Below are 24,844 nucleotides of genomic sequence, written 5' to 3'. Positions count from 1 at the left end.
CACGCCTGAAAACGGTTAAGCACAGCTGAGAGGCGGCAGCATGGTTCAATAACACAGACTGTTGCTGTGGACTCATCCCACGGCTGTGCTTTGGTTTACAATTTAAATTTGAATGAATTCAAGGTTTCGAAAATCAGACGTTTTAAGTAGCAGTGGAAAAACGAGTGGGTTATTTTACTCATAGCACATTTACAATGATAGCACATTACAAAAGAAACCTGTAAAACCTGTTGTGGATAGGCGTAGCTTTGGGTCACATGATGTTGTTAATGGCAGCAGTGATTTTTATGTTACCCGTTCACTTACCAAGGGAATTTTTCTGAGTGAGAGGCTGATGGGGGAAGTCGACTTTGATGACCGCTCAAGCCTGGAATGTTTTGATCACTGGTGTTTCTGGATGAATTTTAAGGATTTGTTCTAACAAAGGAGTCTTAAATTGAAAGTTTGTCATACGTTTGAACAACCGGCGTGTCAACATTATTCCCCTTTTCAGATGCTCGACAGTCACCAATACTACCAACCGTAAAAGTATCGTCTTTATAACGTGGCTTTATTAATACCAGCTCAACTTTACTTAAACCAGCTTTATTTAAAGCATGCTACAAACACAGTCCAGTAACTCTACTGCACGGAGAGAGAAAACAGAACAAACGGGAGGAGGTAGACATGATAGCGTCACACAGCTGCTGCAGATGTGTCTGCCGCACATTCATGACTCTCCTGTTCCAACACATCTTAAAGCTGATCTGTTGGACTGACATCTGGTGACTGTGGAGGTCATTTGAGTACACTCAACTCATTTTAATGTTAAAGGAAACAGTTTGAGATTATTAGAGCTTTGTAACATAGTGAGTTATCCTGCTAGAAGCCGTCATCAGAGGATGGGTACACTGTACGCCACCACCAGCTCTAACCATTGATATACGGCAGGATGGATCCATGCTTTCATGTTGTTTATGCCAAACTCTGACCCTACCATCTGAATGTTTGTTGGTGCCTGTCTGGTTATCCTCAAATTCTGGGATGTCAAACTAACTTTACATCCTGGGCCACACACAGCAAACTTTAATCTTAAGTGGGCCAGACCAGTGAAGCTCCCCCTTCTGTCAGTGTAAAGACGTTTAACTCACATTCAAGCCCTGACATATGTTATTATAAGAAAAAAGAAGTGCAATTTAAATAGTAAGTCACAGTTTTTCTACATGATAAAGAAATGCTGTTATGGTTAGTGAAAGAAATCTGTCTGCACAAATGTTTGAGCTTCAATTGTAAGACATAAATGTATAATTTTTGTTATGTTCTAACAACATAATGACAATAAATAAATCTTGAATCTTAAAAATGCAAGGTCAAGTATCCCCTCAGTGTCCTGGAGCAGCGGAATGCCTTCTTGTTTGGTTTGCACAAACTCCTTGATTTCACCTTAAAGTCCAGGCCATTCTTCTCATTTTTTAACAGTGTTTTTTAATTATCATCACCTGCATTCATGGATATATCAATCTGCTCAGCACTTTTAATTTTTATTTTATGTTTATTTAAGTGTTTGTCTTATAGTATGTTTTGCACCTAGTACAGCAGCAATTTCCTAATGTTGTAAACCTGCTAAAAATTTGGCAATAAACCCTTTTCTTACTCTGATTCTTTCAAAACCTCTCCATCAGAATAGACTTTCTGTCCGTTATCCAAAAGTTTGCTGCTCTAAATGAAGTTTCAGTTTCTTTGTGTGACTTTTCACCAGCCTTGTAAAAAAGACCGATGTTTTAACTCACACACCTATTCTGCTCAAAATGCGCTGCCAGGTGGGTAATTAGCATGGAAGCTTCTGTGACATACACACTAAAGTGAATCATTTGCAGGATTTGTGTTGTGTTTTGGTGAAGATAGCAAATCAATTTGCGACAGAATAAGAGACAGCGAGGAAGATGGGACGTTATCAATTGTTGTGGAAAATTCAACAATAACCTGCAACACACCCAGTGAGCTTGATTTGAAGTGGGGTTAATAAACACATTGCAATGTGGAGAGAGCATCCCATTGAAACACTAGGACCATCTCTGAATTGTGGCCACCGCCCTTACATCTTATATACGCAGACACTCTTAAACAAAGAACATTCCACAGCAGATCAATTATTAGCAGATCCTTAACTGCTCAGTCTAAGAAAAGGTCCAACCAACCGTCACCTCATCTGCAACAGGATGTCCAGAACCCTCAAGAGGAAAATGAGTCTGCTGTGAAGGTGCAATAAAACTTGGGCCCCACTTGTGATCACATTCCACATGCATACAAACTGGTGACTGGAGTGCTCTTACTATACTAAAGTGATATGGCTAAAATGTGTGATTAATACATGAGAAAAGAAACCACACCTTCTTCATAAATAAAAAACAGATCATAAGCAATTCTACCCCCAGGTCTAAAATGCACATAAGAAATACAATATAGCTCTAATTATATAGGTTATAGTATATTATATATAAACGTACCTGTCGCCTGTTTAATTACAAAATCACGCGGTGCAGGGGCCTTACAGCACAAAAATACTGTGTCACAGCACTGGGTTACTGACCAAGTGTTATGTGTTTATTAGTTAATTTATATTCTTGGATTATTATCATTCACGGTTTTCTGATTGTGCTTATTCTTAGTTCTTAAGCATTAGGTTTCTGTTTCTTTGCCTTCCACGTTTCATGTCTAGTCACTCTTGTCTCCACTGTGGTTCCTGGTAACATCTAGCTCTGTGTTTCTGGTTTTCTAGTTTATGTTCCTGAGTTCCTGAGTATAAATAATTTATTTTTTTCATCTATTTATAAAATAAACAAAACATCAAGAAGTCACAAGATAGAGGAGAACACAGCATGACCTGTATTTTAACAATATATTTAAAGAATCCTTCAAAATTACTTATTAAGTAGACATAACAAAAATTTCACCCAGAAAAATATGTGTTCAAAGCACCACGTGCTAGCCCAATCTATTGGATTCCATCCACAATCTGGCGCGGATCATAGAAACATGGAAATTTACCTTTTGCGCTCCTGAGGAAAGCCTCAGGACGTGACAAATTGTTGGTATATTACACGGTGGGAGTAAGAAGAGGCTACAACATATTAAGGAGAAGCTGCCCGCTCAGCTGTTTAGAGTTAGTTGGCAATCATAAGGAAGCAGTTTATTTTAACCTCTTAAGACCTGGCGTCCACATATGTGGGCATCACATTTTGGGTTGTCTAGACCACAATACTAAATTTTGCTCATCAAGGGCCTGATTTCCACTCATGAGGATATTACACTGCCACTGTTCTATCAAAATTTAAAAGGAATGTCCTCATAAGTGGATCTCATTTTTCTCATAAACAAAACTCAGGTAAAAAACAAAAATTGCATTCTTCTTCTTTTTTTTCTTTTTTTTTTTACATTCATCAGGTCCTAATCAGCCCAAATAGCAAAGAGAAATTAAAATGCATGCCATGAAAGAGTTCAGGTCTTAGGAGATTAATTTGTAGATTCAAGCTTCTCATCATATTTTTGACCAAATGTCAGTAAAGAGGACTGTGTTGAAAAGCTTCGAATAAGAACCGTTTTTCAATACAAGTTTCAATGCTTCAGAAAGCTTCATTTGGCTATCACTACTTTTCTGCCATGTTTTTTGTCAGGGTACAAAACACATCTAGCTCCCATTTACATCTGCACCCACATTCTTATCTCCACAAAGAGCAAGATGGTGGTTTGTTTTGCACAACATTGAACTTTGACCTCAGACAAGATCTGAGTAGATAGATAGATTTAAAAAAGTCAGAAAGCCTTACTGCAAACAATAGATCTCCTATAAAAGCCATTTCAGTAATCTCAATCCCAATGAGCTTAGTTCCCAATCTGGTAAACTGCTGCACTGCACGCTGTGTGATGTCTGTATTTGAAAAAGCATGCACAGAGTCACGCAATTGCAGCTGAAGGTTCATCTCTGTCTCAGTGACTGTGGAATCCAACACCAGTCCATACTAAACCTAATTCTAAGGCAGAGAGGTGGAGAGTTACCTGAAGAAGGTGGTGATATGGGAGACAAGACTGTCAATAAAAGTATGGAAATTTTATCTAACATTTTTAAATCATTTTAACATGAACAATATGTCAACAACCCAAGTGCCTCAATGGTTTGCTAAATTTGCAATCTAATTTTATACTTGAAATCTAGTGAAAATTACAAAAACCCTTGTACAAATTATTAGTACAGCCTTTTACTTTCGTGTTTTAAACAATTTTATTTATATGATGTAAAGAACCAGTGACATATTCAGTATCACTGGCACTCAAACTGGGGATGTCCGTGGTTTACTGAAAGTAACATAAGAAGTGTTATCATTCTCTTTGTCTACTTAATAATATAGCGATCAGTGTTTCTTCTTCTTCTTTTTTTATTTATTGTCTTTTTTAGGGGCCTGTCATTACCATTATCCACAGCAGAAGAAGTGCAGCAAGCTTCCCACAATACAGAATCAAATGGAGAAGATTTATCAGGTCAAGGTTTTTGGAATTGATGGCGAGATGAAGGTGATTGACCTTCAACCTGTTAAACTCTGCAGCACCTCTGCAGAGTTTAACAGGCTGACCGTGAAGGATCTGAAGGAAAAAATTGTGCCGACATTTCCTAGATATGATGTTAAGACAAATAGGGCCACATGTTGCAATCATTTAAAATTCTTACACCAAGCATATTTCTCAACATTTCTTCATAAGCAGCCAGACTTCTTCATTACAATTCACCGTGTTTCATGTAAATACAGAAAAAGTAAAATAAGCTTTGAAAATGTAAAGTACATTATGCAGCATGTTTGGATAAACATGTAAAATTGCCTGCTAAGAATATTATTAGAAGAACACAGTTCTTGGTTAAAAAAAAAGAAAGATTTAGAGATTAAGTTTTTAGATAACATTATTTCCCTAGTCGAAACACTTTAGTAAAGTTAGATATTTATAGTTTGTTATCAATAAATTATAAGTGAAAGGTTGTTTAATAAGTTTCTGAAAAAAATCAGCAACACTTCTTTCAAACCTTAATAACAAGGTGCAGATTTATTTCCATCACAGTGGGTCATCCTCTGAGGTAGACAAATAGAACAGGTCTCCACACACAGCTAGCTGTAAGACGAGCGCACAAGGACAAAAAAAGTCAGTGTCTGAAAGTGGCAGTGTCCTTAAGACTCAACTTCAGAGTCCTAAACAACTACATGCCAGTGATGCATTTTTTATTGTATTTAAACTGGAATTTGCAAACAAACAAAATTCTTGCTATTCCACCATCTAATTTCCCATTTAATGAATAAAGGACCATCCAAATTACTAAACATAACCATAAACTATAAAAAAAAAAAGGTAAACTATAAGTACTATACATACTCTATTAAAAGTAAAAGAGTAAAGGATACAAAGTTCAAAACTTTGGAGTTAAATCCAGATCTTTTGTTTGTGTAAGCTATCATGACATAAAGTGGGAAAGAGCCTCACCTGACCATGAAACTGCTTACCAAGCAGCTGTCCATTACTCTTGAGCATCTGAAAATGGGGCACTATGTTTAAAAAAAAAAGGCTGTAATTTATAAATAGTTAATGTAATACTTTTGTTAAATTCCTTGAAGTAAACCTGAAGGTGTGCACTTCAATCAATTAAGGTGTTGTTTAAAATACACAAAATTACGAAACAATCATGCCATAGTTGAAATACTTTTGGACCTAACTCTAAGAACTTCTGATGGACACCCTCCTTAGTACAGTGCAGTCATCAGATTATTTGTGTATAGTGTTGAAGGAGAGGCTGCAAAGTTCTGAGGCTGTACCTTACCATCCAGGACAAATCTTCAAAACTTTGCAGTCACAATTAGAGTTGGGGTGATTCCATCCCTCAGATTTACCAGGTGCAGTGAGCAGGTTGGCTAGAAGATATAAAAAAGCGCACCACATGAAGTGTGCAAAGATAAATTATTAATGGTGAGTTTGCATGCAAGGACATTCTATTGTCCAGGTAACAGTGAATACCTCCTCCAGCATTATTTCCTGTGTTTTATCATGACATGTTCACTCCTTGAATTAATACTGGGACTCTGCACTTTAATTATTTCTTGAGAGTTTAATTTCAAACCCAATATTTGGATAAAAGGTGTCCAAAATATCCTAAACTGTTTAGAAATATAGCTATTTTTAAAAAGTATATTTAATGTTAGTTTTTGAGACCAACCAAAATTTGATTTGATTATAATAAGTATCCATCAGTTTCCCCTAACTCGGTAAATAACATGAATAAATGTTAAATTTTACACTGTGTGTGTTTGTTTCAGAGAATCTACAGATGATTTTTGCAAGTCAGCGTCTAGAAGGTGACGACACCCAGCTTTGTCTCTATGGAATACAACACTTGTCTGTCATCCAATTTGTGGTAAAGGTTTATGGAGGAGGATGTCCAGATGATTTGCCTACCGATGAAAACAGTGGGATGGGTGACAAAGCTGGCAAAAACCTAAGTATGGAAAGACTTTGCAATTTTGAAACAACAGGTCAATGTCCTACTCAGAAAAACAGTGAGCTTTGTGCCAATAGTGGCAACAAGCGTACAGTACCATGATCCAGGTCATGATTTTGTGTATCGTCTTTGCTCGCTACACCTGAGGGTGTAGTAGTTCGTTCTGTCTGCTGTTTGTGCTTATGTAAGTTCCAGGTGGAGGCTGACCATTGGTTGAGGACTAAATAGGGCTGACTATAAATTGGGACCCGTTCCTGCTGCCAAACAGGCTGCGCGTTTAGCCCTGTACCTTGTGTTTAGCTGTGTGCTTTGTGTGACCAGGTTTCCCTGATGAGAAGAGCTTGGTTTTCTTGTACATATTGTAAATAGTGTAAATAGATGGTTTCTGATTGATGTGGTAGCTGTAGGGTTGGGGAGCTTTTTTCTTTTAAAACTTTTTTTCTCCTGTTTAGTTTAGGGAGACAGGTAAGAAGCCTGTATTTTTCTTTTGGATTTCTTGTGATAGGTAAGTTAGTTGTGTTTCATTTCTAGAGCGTTTTGTTTGTTCTTTTGGCCATGCCCACCCTGATGCTTGCTACCTTTCGGGGTTAATAAAAAATCCAGTTGTTGTGAAACCACAAACCTGTGGCAGTGTTGGTCTCTACTTGGAGCAGGGAGTGTGGGTTTTATCTTTCGTTTGTTTTTGTGTTTTGTGTTGCGCTCTGGTTTCCCCTAGGCCGGGGTGTAACAAAAGAAAAAAAATGGAGACGAAGAATTCAGTCTTTTGAAACATTTTATTAACACAACAAAAGAACACTTCAGTGACCCAAGGATCCAAACAGTTTGTTCAACATTATTTATGGTTAGCATAACAAGAAATATCCCCAGCTAAAACCAGTGTGTGGAAGTTGTCCTCCAGTTATATTGGAGAGATTCTGTCCCAGTGCTATTGACAGGGAACCTTTGTTTGATTGTTGTTACAAATCTGCATTTAGTTAGCTGCTCCTGATGTGTCAGGCCCATCTTGACTATTAAAGACAGCAAGACAGAGAACGGAGAGACGGTTATATATTTGTTACAGCACTGGGGATGGTGATATGTTTAAAGTCTGAGTACACCGTTTGTTCGTGTTGATGATTTAATTTGTAGTTTCTATAAATCAGGTGTGGCTCTGTCTTTTTTAAACTGGTTAAGGTAGACAGACATCACACAATACACAGAGACAATGATACATTCAGTATGAGTGATATTCAAAATCTTTAAACTTTCCCCGTTTGGAAACTAAAAACAAATTAAGGCACTTCATGTAAATGTATTTATGATGTAATCATAAATGCAGTGAATGATTCAGGACAACACAACAGGGATGTCCTTGGGTTACTGACAGTTAAAAAAACAACAACAACCCCCCTAAAAAAAACAATGTTTTCTTCTGCTTTTCTTATTTATTTGTTTTTCCTGAATTTAATACCACTACACACTAAAAATATTAACCAGCTAATTTCACTGTATCAGTTTTATTTTTAAAAAGTTGGCTTCAGCTGAAGTTTCTATATGAAAATACACTTTGTTGAACTCTTTATAGACTCAAGATATTTAGAAACATCCCAAAGCTGTAAAAGAAAACATTTCTTGTCTGATATTTGTTGACACAGCGTGTAGTTGCTCCTGTTGATAATTACAGTCTTTTATATATGTTTGTTGAATACCCTTACACATGTCAGTCTACTAGATTTTATTTTGACATTCACCTGTGAGGGATGCTACAGCTTTTCCAGAATCATTTTTATTTTACATTACTGGATTTTCATGACCATATTAACAATTTTTTACCAACGCCATACAATTGTTAAAAAAACATAAAACAAAAAAACCCCTATGTTTATTTTATTTTCTGTTTCATTTGGATTAGTGTTGTGAGTTTGCCATAACTTTGCAGGAGATTTTTTCTCTTACATGTATCAATGAGTCAGACATTAAATGCACATTCTGATGATTTAAAGGGAATCTTAGAATGATTTGATTATTAATGATTGAAATTCATTGAACAGAGTTAAATTTAAGAAACATTATTGTTAAAATGGATTTGTTAAACAACATTAATAGAAAATACATCAGATATCATTTAATATTGTTTAATGTTCAAGAACAAATCAGCCTGTAAAACTTTTGGCTTCTGTTTCAATAAAATCTGAAAGGAAACGTTTAACATGAGAGTGTGTAATGTGTGATGAATCAGAGTGACTGCTGCCTCTTAGTTTCCATGCCACACAGGTATGGATGGCACTGCAGAGGATGAAGTAAGGATTCATCTTCAAGCACTCAATAGTGAGCTTCAGACACACAAAGCACAACTCACTCTGAGGACAGATGATGTTTTGTTGTGATCCACACTCTGATCAGAGGTGGAACAGGTGTCCGCCCCTTGAACCTGAAGGAGGGTGGTGATTTTGCATTTTTGAGAAGCTTCATTCTTTCGTTACACGGGTGGATATTGTAAGGGGTAATCAATCAGCAATTGATCTTACATTGGTTTAAAATCTCTGGCTGGTATTAGCAGCTGGAGAGTATACCAAGATAACACAGTAGGTAGTGACCACTATCCATTTTTTATCAGCATAGGAGCAGACACAGAGAGAACACAGATAAAAACAGAGGGTAAGTGGAAATTTGAAAAGGTAAACTATGATAAGTTTAGGGTGCTGAGTGAGGGTAGCTTGAAAAAATCTGGATTTTAACAAACCAACAAATGAACTGAACTCAGACATAAGTAAAAGTGTAGTGGATGCAGCCAAAGAATCTATCCTGTAAAGTAGTGGGAACAAAAAGAAAATGTTAACACCATGGTGCACACAAGAATGTACATTAGCAATTAAACCACAGAACAAGTTTAAAAATGAAACAAACAGAGGTTAGAAGGATCACAAAGAAAGGTAAGAGTTATTGTTGGAGAAAATGCTGCGAATCACTGGGTAAAAATACACCACTGGACGGGGTTCGGTGTACAAAAAATGTCTGGCAATTCAAAATATTGTTATTTCGCAACAATGATAGATAATGAAAATATTATAATAGACAAGTAAATCTGAATTATTAGAAAAACATTGACGTAAGTGAAGAACCTTAACAATAAAGAAACAAGAGAATGAGAAACAACATTACAGAGAAATATCCAAATAATTCAGGATTAAGACGACAGTGAGGACGTAATTAATATCAAGTTTTCTTTATCAGAATGGAACAAGGCATTAAAGAAATCTGGAAAAACAACTCCGGCTGATGATCAAATCTGCTATTGTATGCTGAACAATCTGAGTGATGCAATCAAGGAAATATTGCAAAATATTTCGCCTCATGTTCTCCTTTTTTATGACCTGGATACTTTTCGTTACCTTCCCTCATCCCCTCGACCTTTTTAGGGGAACGTAACATATATGTATGTATAGATGAAAACACTGTTTGACATTGGCTGGAATAATTTGTATTTGTTAATACTATTATCATATTTTGTTCCTTTTTTTTTTTTTTTTTTTGAAAATCAGTGTTTATTGACTTTTTTTGTGTATTCCGAACTGATGGAGATTATTTTTTTTTGCACTGCCTAAAAAGAACAAGGAAATGAAGAACAACCTGACCCGCTCAGTGACATTTTTGTTTATTTTCCTCACTACGCCATGCATGCAAAAAAACAAAACAAAACAAAAAAACAAAAGGATGCATACAAGATCCCAAAATATGTTGCCAGTTTTTCTTGCAAAATCAGAGAGGTGAGGAAAGGAAGGTGATAAATTTGTCCAAAGGAGGAAAACCATCATGGGAAGAAAGTGTAAAGACATAAGATTATATGATGGTGAAAAAAACACAGCAGCAAAGTCAGGCAGTCTGGTGTTCTTTGTTCTTGTCTGGCTTGTATGCGTATATATGCATGTTGAAACAAAACAGAAGAAATACAGTTCTTTATTTTTCACATTGCGCTTAAACTGCAGGCCAACATTTTGTCACACAAGTAGAGCTGATGTGTGATGCTAAGATTTCATTTGTAATAAACTGAGTTCTGATAAAGTTTATTCATTTTTCATATTCACAGACATGTTTGAGTAAAAGATGTATGTATAATAAAAGATGTATGTATAATGATCCTTCTGCACAGTTAGTGATTTTAACAGAACAATAACAGTCTCTTGTTGTGCAATTTAAAGTTCAGCCAGTAGGAGGCAGAGAAACAAAGGCTGATAAAATAAAGCTGTGTCTTTTGGAGTTGAGATACACAACATACATTTTTTTATATCAACAACTGTTAAAACCTTGAAGGAAAACATAAACATTCTCTTAAATTGTTCATTTGTCTTGTTTTCATGTTTTCCTCCACACAGGGATGGAGGTCTGCCTTGGAGCGACCCCACTGGGGCAGATTTCATATGGTGAACTGGTCTGTGAACATTCACGCTTCAGTTTCAGGCAGACAAAACAGAACTCCATCTTGCAGCGTGGACATTTGATATTTTTGCAGTGTTTTCTGTTATGCTCCACCCTCAGGCCACATGTAGGACAGAGTCTGATGGCGGGGCAGCTGGTGACACCCTCCACCTCAGGCAGACTGATGGTTTTGCATGTCTGCATGAGTTGCAGGTCTTTGTTCTCACAGCCGTCGTTATCACAGCGGTCGGATCGAAGGCCTGAACCCTTCCACGGTTTCAGACACTGCCAGCAGAACTGGTAGGTCTTCTTCTGATCAGCTGTGCATACGACACACTGGACACACAGGTTGGACAGATCCTTCCTCTCTACATCTGTTTTACACTGTGGACACTGATGTGGGAAACAGTGTTTTAAAGAAAAGAAAGAGACCTCCACTTTACACATTTTTATTAAAGTGAAATAAGCTGAAAGGTCACAAAAATAACCATAAATCACTTACTGGCTGAACCTCGCAGTGGTCTGCAAGAGCCAGACGGGCCATGTTCTCTTCAAAGTGCTGCATTTCCTCCACAGTCAGATCAGCCAGTCTGCGCACCTCCTGGTACGACCACTCTGTTTTACACTGTTTGGTGCCCGCCACTAAAGCTGGACATCTGAATTTGTAATTCCCCTGAAAACAACAACAAAAAAGACTCACTGTATAATTAGAGAAGTCCAACTCTTCAAGGCTCTTACTTTAATTATAATAATTATAATAGTACTTTGTTACATTTATATCTAATAGGCTACTGGCTATTTTCACAATCAAATCTGACAAACACACAATGATAACCTTTTAAAAAAAGTAAATCATTCCTTGAAACGAGTACCAGTACCACCCAACCCAGCTTAAACAATTTATAAGAAAAAGCAGGATCATGACCTAAAAGGTAACATTTGTATAATAATTTTAGCTAAAAAAGATTTATTTTAACAGAGCTCAAAACTTAAATACAACTTTGTTGCACCACCATTATCCAAATTAAGCATGAAACTTTATTTACAAGAAAAAATAAAGCGCTACAAGGACACGACATACCTCATCCAGCAGGTAGCGACACCAACGTGTCAGAGATTCAGGAGTGACAGCGTGGCCGCAGGACATCTCTGCTCTGAGAGAGTCATCACCTGTGGAGGGATGACAATCAAACATGTTGTTAGTTTAGAGAGGAAACGAAGTCAAACTAGATTTGCATGTCAAGCTACCCCTCCACACATTCAAATCCAACAAATCTCACACAGAGTGCATCATGTAAGCTGCTTTCCATCCCCACTCCTCCTTTTATACTGTGTCTGACTTTATCACCATCATATCTGTCTTTGGTGCCTGCTCTGGTCTGTGCTGGAGTCTAGCTGCTGCTTCCAGAACAGAAACAAAACACCAAATATAAATTATATTCAGTAAAAATAAAACAAATCTTACATGATGAATCCAAGTCATCCTCCCTGTTGACAAACTTCAGGGTGGTGTCTAGAGGGTCGTATTTCTTCTCCACCTGATCCTGTCCACGAATGCTCATTTTGGGGATCCAGCACTACAAATACTGTCATAAGATTTATATTAACATGTCAGCCTGCATACAGACCAAAAATAATGACTGTCATTCTCACAAGATAGGAGTTTGGACTGAAAGGAGGATAAATGCTGTCTGATACATTGCTTCAGTGTGCTGATGGTTCACCTTTTCAAGAGGGAAATGAACCAACACATAAAAAAACAGAGATTTACACCCTACAACCTCAAACTGCTGTCAAATTAAAATAGGAGTCTCAGATTTCAGTTTTTGTTTACATGCACATATTTCTTTAACAACAAACAAATAAAAAATGATTTCAAGTAGTTATTTGCTGTTGAATAATGAGTAGTTTTAGTGATTCAGATTTCAAGCACTACAGTACCAGAATAAGTGTAGAACCTTTATGAAGAGGAAAAGTACATTTTTACTTGTTTTTATAAACTTTATTTGCTTTTGAAGATGCATTCATGTTATCTGTGGTTGGTGTCACTGTATGGTCTTCTTATTGTCTTTCTTGGACTGAATACAGTGAATGTTTGTTCATGTCTTCTTGCATCAGTCCAGGTTTTTGAAGACTCCTCATATTGCTGGAGTCTTACTGGTGGAATTTTCCACTTTCATCCTAGATGAAAGTTTGAACACTGCTAGAAAAGATTCAGTTTATTCACGGTCTCTGTTTCACTCCCAGATAAAGGCTTGTGTGCTGAGTTTCAGTTAAATAACCATGGCATTTAAAAAAAAAAATATATGTCTTAGCTTGTGTGTACCTTACAAAAAATACTTCAAACATGAAGGGTTTTGAATCCAGAAGCTCTCATTCTTAAAACAACTTATTTAAAAACCTCCTATGAGGTGTGGCGAGTCACTCAAGGAAGTTCCAACTGCCTTTAACTTTGTTACAGAATATTAACGTTTCTCTTTCTTGTGAGATTGTTATTACAAAGTAGTAAACATGTCCACAACATTTTATGTAATATTTTAAAAGAATATAAACTTAAACTTGAAGGAGGCTTCGTAGTTATTTAAGTGGATAAACTGAAGATATTAACAGGCGATTTAATAAAGAGAGAAATGTTATGTCTTACCTTGTTGGCACAGCTCTCGTAGTTTTTAGGGCTTCCGCTTTTATTTTAATGCTCAGCCAGAAGTAGGACAGCCACACATGTAACTCCCGGGTTTGATTTAAGTATTCAAATAAATATTAAATTTGCCGAGAATTAAGAATGTCCCGGGTCTGTGTGTACTTCCAGCGGTGGGTCCTTGTGTGTCTGTCGCACCTCCTCTCTGTCGCACTTCCTCGTTCAGCCTCTCTCCGGTATCGAAAGTGAAAGTTTGCTGAGGTCGGTAAATCAGATAGGCTGCACGGTGAGTACAGTTTACCCTCCCTTTTTACTACTCACCGTTAGAAAACATCATCATTAGTGCTGTCTGGACTTACGGGTTATAGCGTCAGTGCGTTTGGTACTTTATACTGAAGCTGTGATTGTTTTACTGTTGCTTGAATGGTCTGTTTTATCGCCCCTGAAGGCGGGTAAACGCGGCTAAGAGGCGGCATGGTTCAATAACACTCGAGACACAGACTGTTACTGTGGACGAATTCATTCAAATTTAAAGTGTTTACAATGTAATTTGAAAGAATTCGCGATTTCAGACGTTTCAAGGTTATAGCACTTATAGCACATTTGTAATGATAGCACATTACCAAAGAAAGCTGTACTACCAACCGTAAAAGTATCGTCTTTATAATGTTGCTTTATTATTACCAGCTCAACTTTACTTAGACGAGCTTTATTTAAAGCGTGCTACATAACACAGTCCAGCTCTACTGCACGGAGAGAGAAAACAGAACAAACGAGAGGAGGCAGACACGACAGCGTCACACAGCTGTTGCAGATGTGTCTGCCGCACATCCATGACTCTGCTGTTCCACCACATCCTAAAGTTGATGTGTTGGATTGACATCTGGTGACTGTGGAGGTCATTTGAGTACACTGAACTCATTTTAATGTAAAAAGAAAACAGTTTGAAAAGGATTTGAGATTTGAGCTTTGTAACATAGTGACTTGTCCTGCTAAAAGCAGTCATCAGAGGAATGGTCCACTGTACACCATCAGCAGCTGTAACCATTGATATATGGCAAGATGGATCCATGCTCTCATGTTGTTTATGCCAAACTCTGACCCTACCATCTGAATGTTTGTTGGTGCCTGTCTGGTTATCCTCAAATTCTGGAATGCCAAACTCACTTTACATCCTGGGCCACATACAGCAAACTTTAATTTTAAGTGGGCCAGACCAGTGAAGCTCCCCTTCTGTCAGTGTAAAGAAGTTTAACTACACAATGCAAACCTGAGATATGTTATTATAAGGAAAAAGAAGCGCAATTTCAACAGCACTTTACACACAACTGTTATCTATTAATGAACTATTTTTGGCTCAGTATGAATGGCCATGGAAAGGTTTTTATCAGGAGAAAAAGCTTCTTAAAAGCTTCTTAATGTCTATGCTTTTCTACTAATTTTCCAAAGCCATCTAATTGGCTAGATTGGCGTCTTTACCGGGTCAAGTGTAACCCCCGAGCATTATGTTTGACTCTCCTGCTCTAACCTCTGCTGTATCTAATATCCTTCAACAGAATGAACCCAAGCATCTGACAGTAAAGTTCAGGAGTGAAAATGCCGACACACATCAGACGGACATCAGGATGAATCACTACCTCGTGTCGAGGTTCAGAAAGAAACTAAAAAGCCTTCCTGTTGCAGGTAAGTAGTGTAAAATGCAGCAGCTTAAAGCATGTGGCTCTGGTTATATGATATGTGACTTATATTCCTTACCCCCACTGACTTACTTTTTAGATTACCATGGCCTCAAGAGTCCAGGTCTTACATGTTACCTGAACAGCGTGCTTCAGGTGCTTTTCATGACAGAAAACTTTCGCGACGCTTTGAAAAGGTTTGAGAAACAACTTTATTTGGGATGTTTTTAAATGTGGCTTTGTTGTCTTGAGGAGATGAACACAGCTGTCATAAGTTAGCATAAAGCCTAGATGCATGGGAAAGAAAAAAAAGAAGAAATGTAGGAAAATCAGAATAAATCAGAAACGTAGAGTATCACAGAAAATGTTGTTTTTTGTTTTCTTTTACTCTTTGACTCTCAATGTCAGAACAGAAGTGTCAGATTGATGTGAAAGTGTCTTCCAGGAGTTAACACATGTTAAAATCTGGAACTAAGTGGAATTATAAAGATTTTTAATCACATTACCTTTGTTTCGTGGTTACAAATTAAGCAGTCCAGATCAGCAGCGTGCCAGTAAAGAGCCACCAATTGTTGACCCAGAGCTGAGAAGGCTGTTTGATGATTTACAGAAACAGTTGGCCGAAACACGTAACATCACAGAGAAGCTGGGCATCACAGATGGTAAGATGGTTTATTTGACATGTCTCACTATTCTGTGCGTGCATTTGAAATGCTGCAACAAATATATTATCACTGGTATTCTGGTAAGTAATTTTGCATCCTCTTCTATCTCCCTGATCTTCAGTATTTGAACAACGTGATGCTGCTGAGTATTTTGAGAAGATTTTGTGTATGACGAGCCAAGACGCTTCCAAGGTGCGACCAATATACAGCTCTGTTTACTTTAAGGGCACAGTGTTCATTAATCAGTGCTGAAATTTGAAAATATCTAGGTACACGTGTACAAGGTACAGCACAGCAGGCACCAGCTGTAGCGGTCTGCTAATCAGTGTTAAAAGGGTCCTTTGGAAAATAAAGAATCAGATTTTTTTATGTAGGTTCTTAAACCATAAACACATGTCTGGATAGCTGAGTAAAAATCTCTCTCTCTCTCTATATATATATATACTTTTTCAAATATGTGCATTAGCTGAGTTAAAGTGTAAAGATTAAAATACTTTTGAATTCTGCATGCAGAATTATGAAGCAGTGCAGATGGTGGTAGAAGTTTAACTTCCAAGGAGAAAAAGTTTAAAAAGAAATCTTTTTAAAAATGTAAATGTTGGTGATTCTATACAGACTGTTTTTTTATGTTCCAGTGAGTGTTGACAAGTTAAAGGTGCATTTATACAATGGTTAACAAATGAATTAGAGCGCCACCGTGTGATAATGACTTTAACAGCATGCACAATGTCTTTGATCAAAATGATAGTTTTAATTCTAATATATAATCCATGAACTTTCACATTTCCCATTATACAAAAAAAGGAGAAAAAAATAGCACAAATTACTTTTTTGATTAATAAGCCAAATGACAGTTATTTATTTGCATTCCTGAACAGAAAATAGGAGTAGATGTAGCAGTAGGCCTCCCAAATTATTGTACTTTATTCTAACAAAATGCTTTTGTCAGTGTAGTATAGCTCTAACAGTGTCTCTGATTACATGGGTGCACGGCAACAATTGCACTTTTTTGTGTCCAGATCTTTAAAGGAGAGCTGAATCACAGGACAACATGCTGTAAGTGCGACATGAAGAACGATTCCAGGAGCTTCTTTTGGATTCTGCCACTAATGGTGGAAGATTCAAGATATAAAACCTACAATTTGGTACTGAATTTTCTTTCATTAAAAGCAAGGGTATATATATTTTCTAAATGTTAAGAGAGCAACCTATTTCACATAAAATCTTCATGGTTTGCAGAAGCAAGGACTCGAAGCTTTCTTTGAGTTACAACAAGTATCTGGTGATGACCAGATATACTGCAGCCACTGTGATGAAAAGCAAAATGCAAACATAGTGAGTGATGAATCTGATCTCTTAAAGTTTTTATCACAAAGATGAATGCCTCTGGTTCATGTAGTTGTTTTTATGTTGTGTCCTAGAAATGGGAGATAACACAACATCCAGATGTTCTGACCCTCCTGCTAAAGAGATTTACCTTTGACTACAAGCTGAGGCGCTACGTCAAGCTTCACTGCAAAGCTGATGTGCCTCAAACTTTACACATGGAGGTATTTAAGAGAGAACAGCAAAATGTTTTAACTTTTATTTTTTTAATTTAATGACTTTGTTTTATTTCCTTCTCTCCAGAAATGTACTTATGAGCTCTACGCCGTGGTTAACCACTTTGGCAGTCTCACAGGAGGACACTACACCGCAGAAATCAAATCATATGAAAATGGGCAGTGGTACAGCTTCAATGATGGACGTGTTGAAAGTGTAAGGGAGCATAATTTGACAAGTCCTCAGACAGTTAAGTGTTTAACAACATGACATTAAGTCTTTAATTTATTATTATTTTTCATTTTTCAGGTCAAACTATTTTTTGCTAAAGAAAACCCACTGAGGTAAACACTTCTTTTGTCTAATGCCACATCAAGAATATTTCCTAAGCTAGAACCATGTAATGTCTGACATGAAGCAGCTGGAGTTCACATTATTCAGCTGGTTGACTTTTGACGATGTTTGATGGCGTCTTTCTCATAATTCCTCATAACAGGTCTTCTACAGCTTACATCCTCCTGTACAGGAAAGGTAAGTTTGCTTAAGATCACCTCTTATAATTTTTTAAAATTCATAATTATAATTTATTTGAAATGGTTAACCCACCGAGAAAAGAAAATCATTTCCTACTGTACAATCTTTACCTTATGATATAAAGTGCTTTGGAGACAAATAACATTTAATTTGATTGAAATTGAAGGTGACATTATTTGACTAGACTTAGATGTAGTGCAAAGAGTGTAAAAATGTAAAAGTTGTCTTACTAGCATACTTAAGAAGTGTTTCCCAAAACCTTGTAGATAAAAATAATATTAAGAGTATTTGAATAATAATTTTTGACCTGTAGGAGGAGCCAAAACTGCATTCTTTAAAGAAGTACTGGTTGTTTCAGTTTTAAGCTCTTTCACTGTTTCGAAGAACACCAATGTACAAATCAGAAAATTAATCAGTAACACAAACTGATTTAACTGTTTTTTTCACAATTGATTGGCCAGTTTGCCTAAAATATTCATTTCCTAAAAGCCTAATGTCACTTAATGCTGCTTTTCCTTTTTACGGAGTACCAGTTGTTTTGCCACACACATATCAGACTGATGCAAAAATTATGACATTCATAATAAATGCCATGAGAGCAATAATCTCTTCTCCAAATACAGATTACTCATTGATCATTCTGTGTTTTACTAATCTTCCATTTTTCTGTTCAAAGTGAGCAAAGAAGCTCCAAAGACTGAAGGAGGGGACCACGACGCTCAGTGTGCACATACAGATGTCAAGGCTGAAGGAAGGAGTCATGAGACACACAGAGGAGACGCTGATGTTCCTCATTATCAACCAGATATATTATGACAAAGGGAAGGACATTTTAAAGAGCTTCAATGGTGATTTGCCAAAAAGGGAAAACGGATGAACTTTAATGGAGAACCGGATAAACAGCCAAACCAAAGAGCAGCACGGATGAACAAAACAACTGAACATCAAATGAGCATTAAAGCAGATGTGCAGTGGCTTGTTTCAAATACAAAGGCACACATGTATCCTGATATCAACAGAGCAGAAAATATGTGAACACGCAAAATTCACGGGATTCAACAAAACAGTAATTCCCCAAAGAAATGCCAGAAAGCACGAGACACTTCCTGGGAGGTTAAGGACAACACTGATACTAAGATTGGAACAAAAACAAGTAAACCAAGGAGTTGCCCAGGAAGAAATAGAGAGAAACCTGGAGAGACTAAAGCTGAGGAAAAGAAGAATTAGGCACTAAAAGGTGTAGGAGTAAGAGGAAACAGCAGGCCTGTTAGACAGGGAGGGAACGGTTCTGTCTCTGCTGCTGATAAAAGGTTTGTACAGTGGCTTGCAAAAGTATTCGGCCCCCTTGAACTTTCCCACATTTTGTCACATTACAGCCACAAACATGAATCAATTTCATTGGAATTCCAGGTGAAAGACCAATACAAAGTGGTGTACACGTGAGAAGTGGAACGAAAATCATACATGATTCCAAACATTTTTTACAAATAAATAACTGCAAAGTGGGGCGTGCGTAATTATTCAGCCCCCTGAGTCAATACTTTGTAGAACCACCTTTTGCTGCAATTACAGCTGCCAGTCTTTTAGGGTATGTCTCTACCAGCTTTGCACATCTACAGACTGAAATCCTTGCCCATTCTTCTTTGTAAAACAGCTCCAGCTCAGTCAGATTAGATGGACAGCGTTTGTGAACAGCAGTTTTCAGATCTTGCCACAGATTCTCGATTGGATTTAGATCTGGACTTTGACTGGGCCATTCTAACACATGGATATGTTTTGTTTTAAACCGTTCCATTGTTGCCCTGGCTTTATGTTTAGGGTCGTTGTCCCTCTGGAAGGTGAACCTCCGCCCCAGTCTCAAGTCTTTTGCAGACTCCAAGAGGTTTTCTTCCAAGATTGCCCTGTATTTGGCTCCATCCATCTTCCCATCAACTCTGACCAGCTTCCCTGTCCCTGCTGAAGAGAAGCACCCCCAGAGCATGATGCTGCCACCACCATATTTGACAGTGGGGATGGTGTGTTCAGAGTGATGTGCAGTGTTAGTTTTCCACCACACATAGCGTTTTGCATTTAGGCCAAAAAATTCCATTTTGGTCTCATCTGACCAGAGCACCTTCTTCCACATGTTTGCTGTGTCCCCCACATGGCTTGTGGCAAACTGCAAGCGGGACTTCTTATGGTTTTCTGTTAACAATGGCTTTCTTCTTGCCACTCTTCCATAAAGGCCAACTTTGTACAGTGCACGACTAATAGTTGTCCTATGGATAGGCCTGTGAGTTTAGGTGGACGGCCTTGTCTTGGTAGGTTTACAGTTGTGCCATACTCCTTTCATTTCTGAATGATGGCTTGAACAGTGCTCCGTGGGATGTTCAAGGCTTGGGAAATCTTTTTGTAGCCTAAGCCTGCTTTAAATTTCTCAATAACTTTATCCCTGACCTGTCTGGTGTGTTCTTTGGACTTCATGGTGTTGTTTCTCCCAATATTCTCTTAGACAACTTCTGAGGCCGTCACAGGGCAGTTGTGGAGCTGTTTTGCAAAGAAGAATGGGCAAGGATTTCAGTCTCTAGATGTGCAAAGCTGGTAGAGACATACCCTAAAAGACTGGCAGCTGTAATTGCAGCTAAAGGTGGTTCTACAAAGTATTGACTCAGGGGGCTGAATAATTACGCACGCCCCACTTTGCAGTTATTTATTTGTAAAAAATGTTTGGAATCATGTATGATTTTCGTTCCACTTCTCACGTGTACACCACTTTGTATTGATCTTTCACGTGGAATTCCAATAAAATTGATTCATGTTTGTGGCTGTAATGTGACAAAATGTGGAAAAGTTCAAGGGGGCCGAATACTTTTGCAAGCCACTGTAATGGTTACTGTTCTTCAGTCCTGCACCCAACAAACTACGCCTAGAGTAGAATAAATGAAGCCTCTAATTATAAAAAAAAATCAGTAAATCAGGGCAGAAATTAAAACACCTTAAACAGCAACATTATGAAAACACAGCATGTTGTTACTACAGACAGCAAACTCAAGACCAAACACAACAACAAACTGCAAACATGACAGAGAAAAAAAATATAATACAAAAGCCTTGGAAGTGATGTTGTTAATTGTGACAGGTAAACTGTGAAGAGGAATGCATTTGTTTACTTTTTTATACGTCAGTGTCTTTCTTATTTACTATTGGCTAATGCACATAGGTATTCATAGTTTTCCCAGTTTGGGTCTCTCCACTTTTTCCCTGTAAATCAAAATATATCACTGCCATACAGTGTATGTATGCAAAACATTCAGTAAATTCTTTAATGAGACTTTGTGCATTTGTGTCAGAAAAAATGTAGTTGTCAAATTATGCAGTTGTTACTTGCAGAAGATCTCAAACACACATTTTTGTAAGGTGGCCCTGAGAGGTCAGATGCGGTACAGCAGGTGCAGAAGTGACAGAAAACTAAAACATATGAAGGAACGCACTAAAAAAAGTGGTAGATTTGCATGTGTGCATAATAACTTGTGTGCTAATAACTCAGGATGGGTATCGTTTACCGGTGCCAAACCGGTACTTTTGAAACGGTGCCGGTGCTTAAACGGTGCTCGAAGAATGGAGAACACACACTTTGTCCAAAACCCTCTTATGTTTCAACACGTTCTCACTCCCAACTCGTCAAATGTGTGACGCATGGTCAGGCTCCCTCTGCTTCACTTATCTACGTGCAGGGCACCCCCCTCGCGTCGACAATTGACGTGCAGGGTCCTCTCATTGAATACTATAGAGCTCCCTAAACGTTGTTTATTGACGACAAGAGATTGCCGTGGAAGAGCCTGTTGTCCGTATATTTATACATTTCCGAAATCACATTGTAGTGGCGTGTACTGAACACAATATATTATATAATGTAAACAACTACCTGAGAAACAGCAGATACAGCAGCTAAATTAATTATAGGCCATTACTTTTGTATCGTTTATTGCATTTATGGAGGGAGAGGTGTATGCTGGGTAATGGCACAGCTAGCGACACGGTGACTTTATTCACCCGCTTCGGCTGTTATCAGTCCATACAATGGGCGTTATTAGCAGAAATTAGTCCCATAGATGTGGGCCATCTCCACCTGCTAGATTGTTCAGAAGGTTGTTATCATCCATCCAGGTGGAGGATCACTAACAGGAGCGTGGGAAGACTCCAGAATCCACTCTGGCTGGAATCCGGTGGATACAGCAGTGTTACAGGTAAGACCATTTAAACGGACAGCATTTATAAAATGACTATTAAAAGTCAGCGAGGGTCAATAATGTTAATGTGGTTATGTTAGTAATACACCGAGTGCTAATATAACAGCTTTAAGATGCATTTGTAGATATTATTACGTGTTTTACCGTCTTTATGGTGCTAGCTTAAAGTTACGGTGTAAACGTTAGCTTATATTGTAGTAAAGCTGTTACTGTTTAAACGATGTTAGCACAGAAATATTAGCTTCTGTCATGACTGATGAAGTTACTAGTTAATAAAGTTTCCAGTAAAGTGATTAATCGCAGCCACAGATTAACAGTAAATATCCCGATTAGCTTCAATGCATCTGTTATAAATATGTGCACGTTTCAGTGCTTCGTTTAAACTGTATGATACTTATACTGACCCAGGGTCAGTGTAAATACAATCCTAGCTGTGTGAACAAAGCCTGGCTCCTACAGAAATGTTTCACAGGAACTGATTCCTCCCAAAGGGTGAACTAGTCTGTTTCCATAATGATACGTTTTTCATATCTCGTTATGAATGTACTTCTTAAATGAAGGCAAGTGTTTGTCCTGTTTTGTTCCTCAGGTACAGTACGTGATATTAAGGGCAGGCGGTCATCACTGGGGGAAGAAAAGAAGCAGACGTACTTCCAAGAGGGAGCTGCAGTGAGGACACAGCCAGGTCACTGAGGTCAGAATCTGAAACAGCCCAGGTTTATATTCTAGGGGTTATAAAAAATTCTAAATGTATTTATAAAGAAACCTTTAAATAATATTTTAAATAATAATCATAATTATGATTATTATTAGAAATATCAAACATTTAAGTGGATTTTCTGTCACACGTATTGTGTTAGCTCTGCGATAAACTGGCAGCCTGTCCTGTCTTTGTCCTGTATCAGCTGGGATAGGCTTCATCCTCCGGTGACCTTGAATTGGATACATTGTATTCCAATTATGTAATCTCATCATTTACAAACTCAAGGTATCCAATCAAAATGTAAGCATTAATGGTAAAAATGGGAAAGCAGAAATAAGTGTGACATGAATGTAAATGTGTTAGCTGACATAGAGGACAGCTACATGTAGTCTGAAAAATCTTTGTTGTCAAGTTTGCAGGTATATCAGCACGAGACATTCTTACATAGAAGAGACTGTTAAAGTCTCTAACTCAGTGAAGCATTATTGGTCCAGTCTGTTTGGATAAATATAGTAAGCTGATGTATTTATTGACACATTTTCTTAAGTGCTTATCCAGTTCAGGATCACAGTGGAGCTGCAGCTGGATATGTTCAGTAAAGAAACCTTACAAAAGTTAACATAAACCTGCATCTCTGTACGTTGTTGTCCACAGGATGAGAAAATCGAACTGGAAGACTGTGGAACATGTTAATAAATGTTTGTGTTTATGCCTGTGTCTTTCACAGGAGGCACTGAAAGGTTTCCCTAATAGTTCCTGGTGAATCAAAGCAGGACCATAAAGGTTGCTGGACTGCATGATGGCCTTACCCCTGAGCAGTCATCCTGTTAAAGGAGGAACCAGTTAGAAGCTGTTTTCAAAGTAGCTGAGCAGATTTCATCTCAAGTAAGCGATTAACTGTTTGTTCATTTGTTCTGCCACTTAAAGAGCATTTAAGGACGTCTTTTGAGTGTCTAGTTGAATTAATTCTACTGGCTCTCATGGTCATTTGTGATTATGGACATATTTTTCATGTTTTCAACTATTTAGTAAATTCTATCTATTTAGTAATATCTGTCAGCTATAAAATATAATATAAATATAAAAATATCTAAATATCTCCTGCCCTTTATATTTTAATGATGGAAGACCAGATGTCTGTTATCGTGTTACATTAGCATTCCTCACATATGAATGAGATGCTGTACAGTACAATCCTACAGACACAGCAGAGGGATAACGACGGCTATTCAACATCGTTGCACGACACATTCGAGCTGCATGTTGCAGACAAAGTGACTAAATCATCTTTTTTGTGGTTTATTGTCTTCAAACCAGCAGACAAAGCCGATGGCAGAAGATGTTTGGAGAAGAACTTCAGGCCGTGTACTGACAAGGTATTTTTTTCTTGTTATCGAAAGACATTTGGAGTGACGGCTTCTACAACTGTGCTGATGTGAAGCTTACAGTCTAAGAAATCACAGTGTTGATATTCAGCACAAAGAGAAAAGCTCACTTGTTTGAATTTATTTACAATCATAGTTTTTATACATTCTGACTGTAAACAGCTTTTACAGCTTTGATATTGTTTGACACTCGATATCAGGTGATGGTATTTAATTTAAAGGTTTCTATGTCCCAATGAGCCATTTACACTGACCAGTGTCAGTTTGACTGTAACACGTTCATTATTTAGATCCAACATTTCTAAGAGAAATAACTGAATGTAAAAATGGCAGCCCTCAGGCCAGGTTTATAGAGATATATGCATGCATTATGAAATTTATGTATCCCAGATCATTTTTATTCATCTAGTCCTGGCAGACCCACCCCTTCCTCCCAAGTTAACTGCAACCCAAAAGAACTAGTGGGGCTATTTACACACTCACAACCAGTGTGGGGTAAAAAGAGCCACTAAAAACCTGTCAGCCTGCACAGCTACAGATGTGCTAAAAGCTATAAGAGTTAGAAG

At 37.7% G+C, this 24,844-nt stretch overlaps 2 protein-coding genes across 2 annotated transcripts; one reads left to right on the top strand and one right to left on the bottom strand.

Annotated features, from left to right (window-relative positions):
• Positions 1-10,431: 10,431 nt before the first annotated feature.
• On the bottom strand, positions 10,432-13,754 carry LOC100706623 (E3 ubiquitin-protein ligase RNF19B). Its single transcript, XM_019353756.2, has 5 exons — positions 13,551-13,754; positions 12,372-12,492; positions 11,988-12,076; positions 11,409-11,579; positions 10,432-11,299 (listed from the first exon to the last, which is right to left on the bottom strand). Exons 2-5 carry the CDS (start codon positions 12,466-12,468, stop codon positions 10,844-10,846), a joined length of 813 nt encoding a protein of 270 aa, XP_019209301.1. The 5' UTR covers positions 12,469-12,492; positions 13,551-13,754; the 3' UTR covers positions 10,432-10,843.
• LOC102080725 (ubiquitin carboxyl-terminal hydrolase 47) lies at positions 13,709-24,269 on the top strand. The gene is made up of 16 exons (XM_019353729.2): positions 13,709-13,830; positions 15,101-15,227; positions 15,321-15,417; positions 15,752-15,882; positions 16,007-16,077; positions 16,905-17,030; positions 17,125-17,220; positions 17,307-17,435; positions 17,515-17,643; positions 17,737-17,771; positions 17,924-17,958; positions 18,638-19,271; positions 22,108-22,187; positions 22,780-22,884; positions 23,621-23,778; positions 24,211-24,269. Exons 2-12 carry the CDS (start codon positions 15,170-15,172, stop codon positions 18,775-18,777), a joined length of 1,047 nt encoding a protein of 348 aa, XP_019209274.1. The 5' UTR covers positions 13,709-13,830; positions 15,101-15,169; the 3' UTR covers positions 18,778-19,271; positions 22,108-22,187; positions 22,780-22,884; positions 23,621-23,778; positions 24,211-24,269.
• Positions 24,270-24,844: the final 575 nt, after the last annotated feature.

Source organism: Oreochromis niloticus, linkage group LG3, assembly GCF_001858045.2.
Source record: "Oreochromis niloticus isolate F11D_XX linkage group LG3, O_niloticus_UMD_NMBU, whole genome shotgun sequence".
NCBI classification, from domain to species: Eukaryota; Metazoa; Chordata; class Actinopteri; order Cichliformes; family Cichlidae; genus Oreochromis; species Oreochromis niloticus.
The sequence above is the reverse complement of the archived record's forward strand: the minus strand, read 5'-3'. Positions and strand labels throughout refer to the sequence as shown.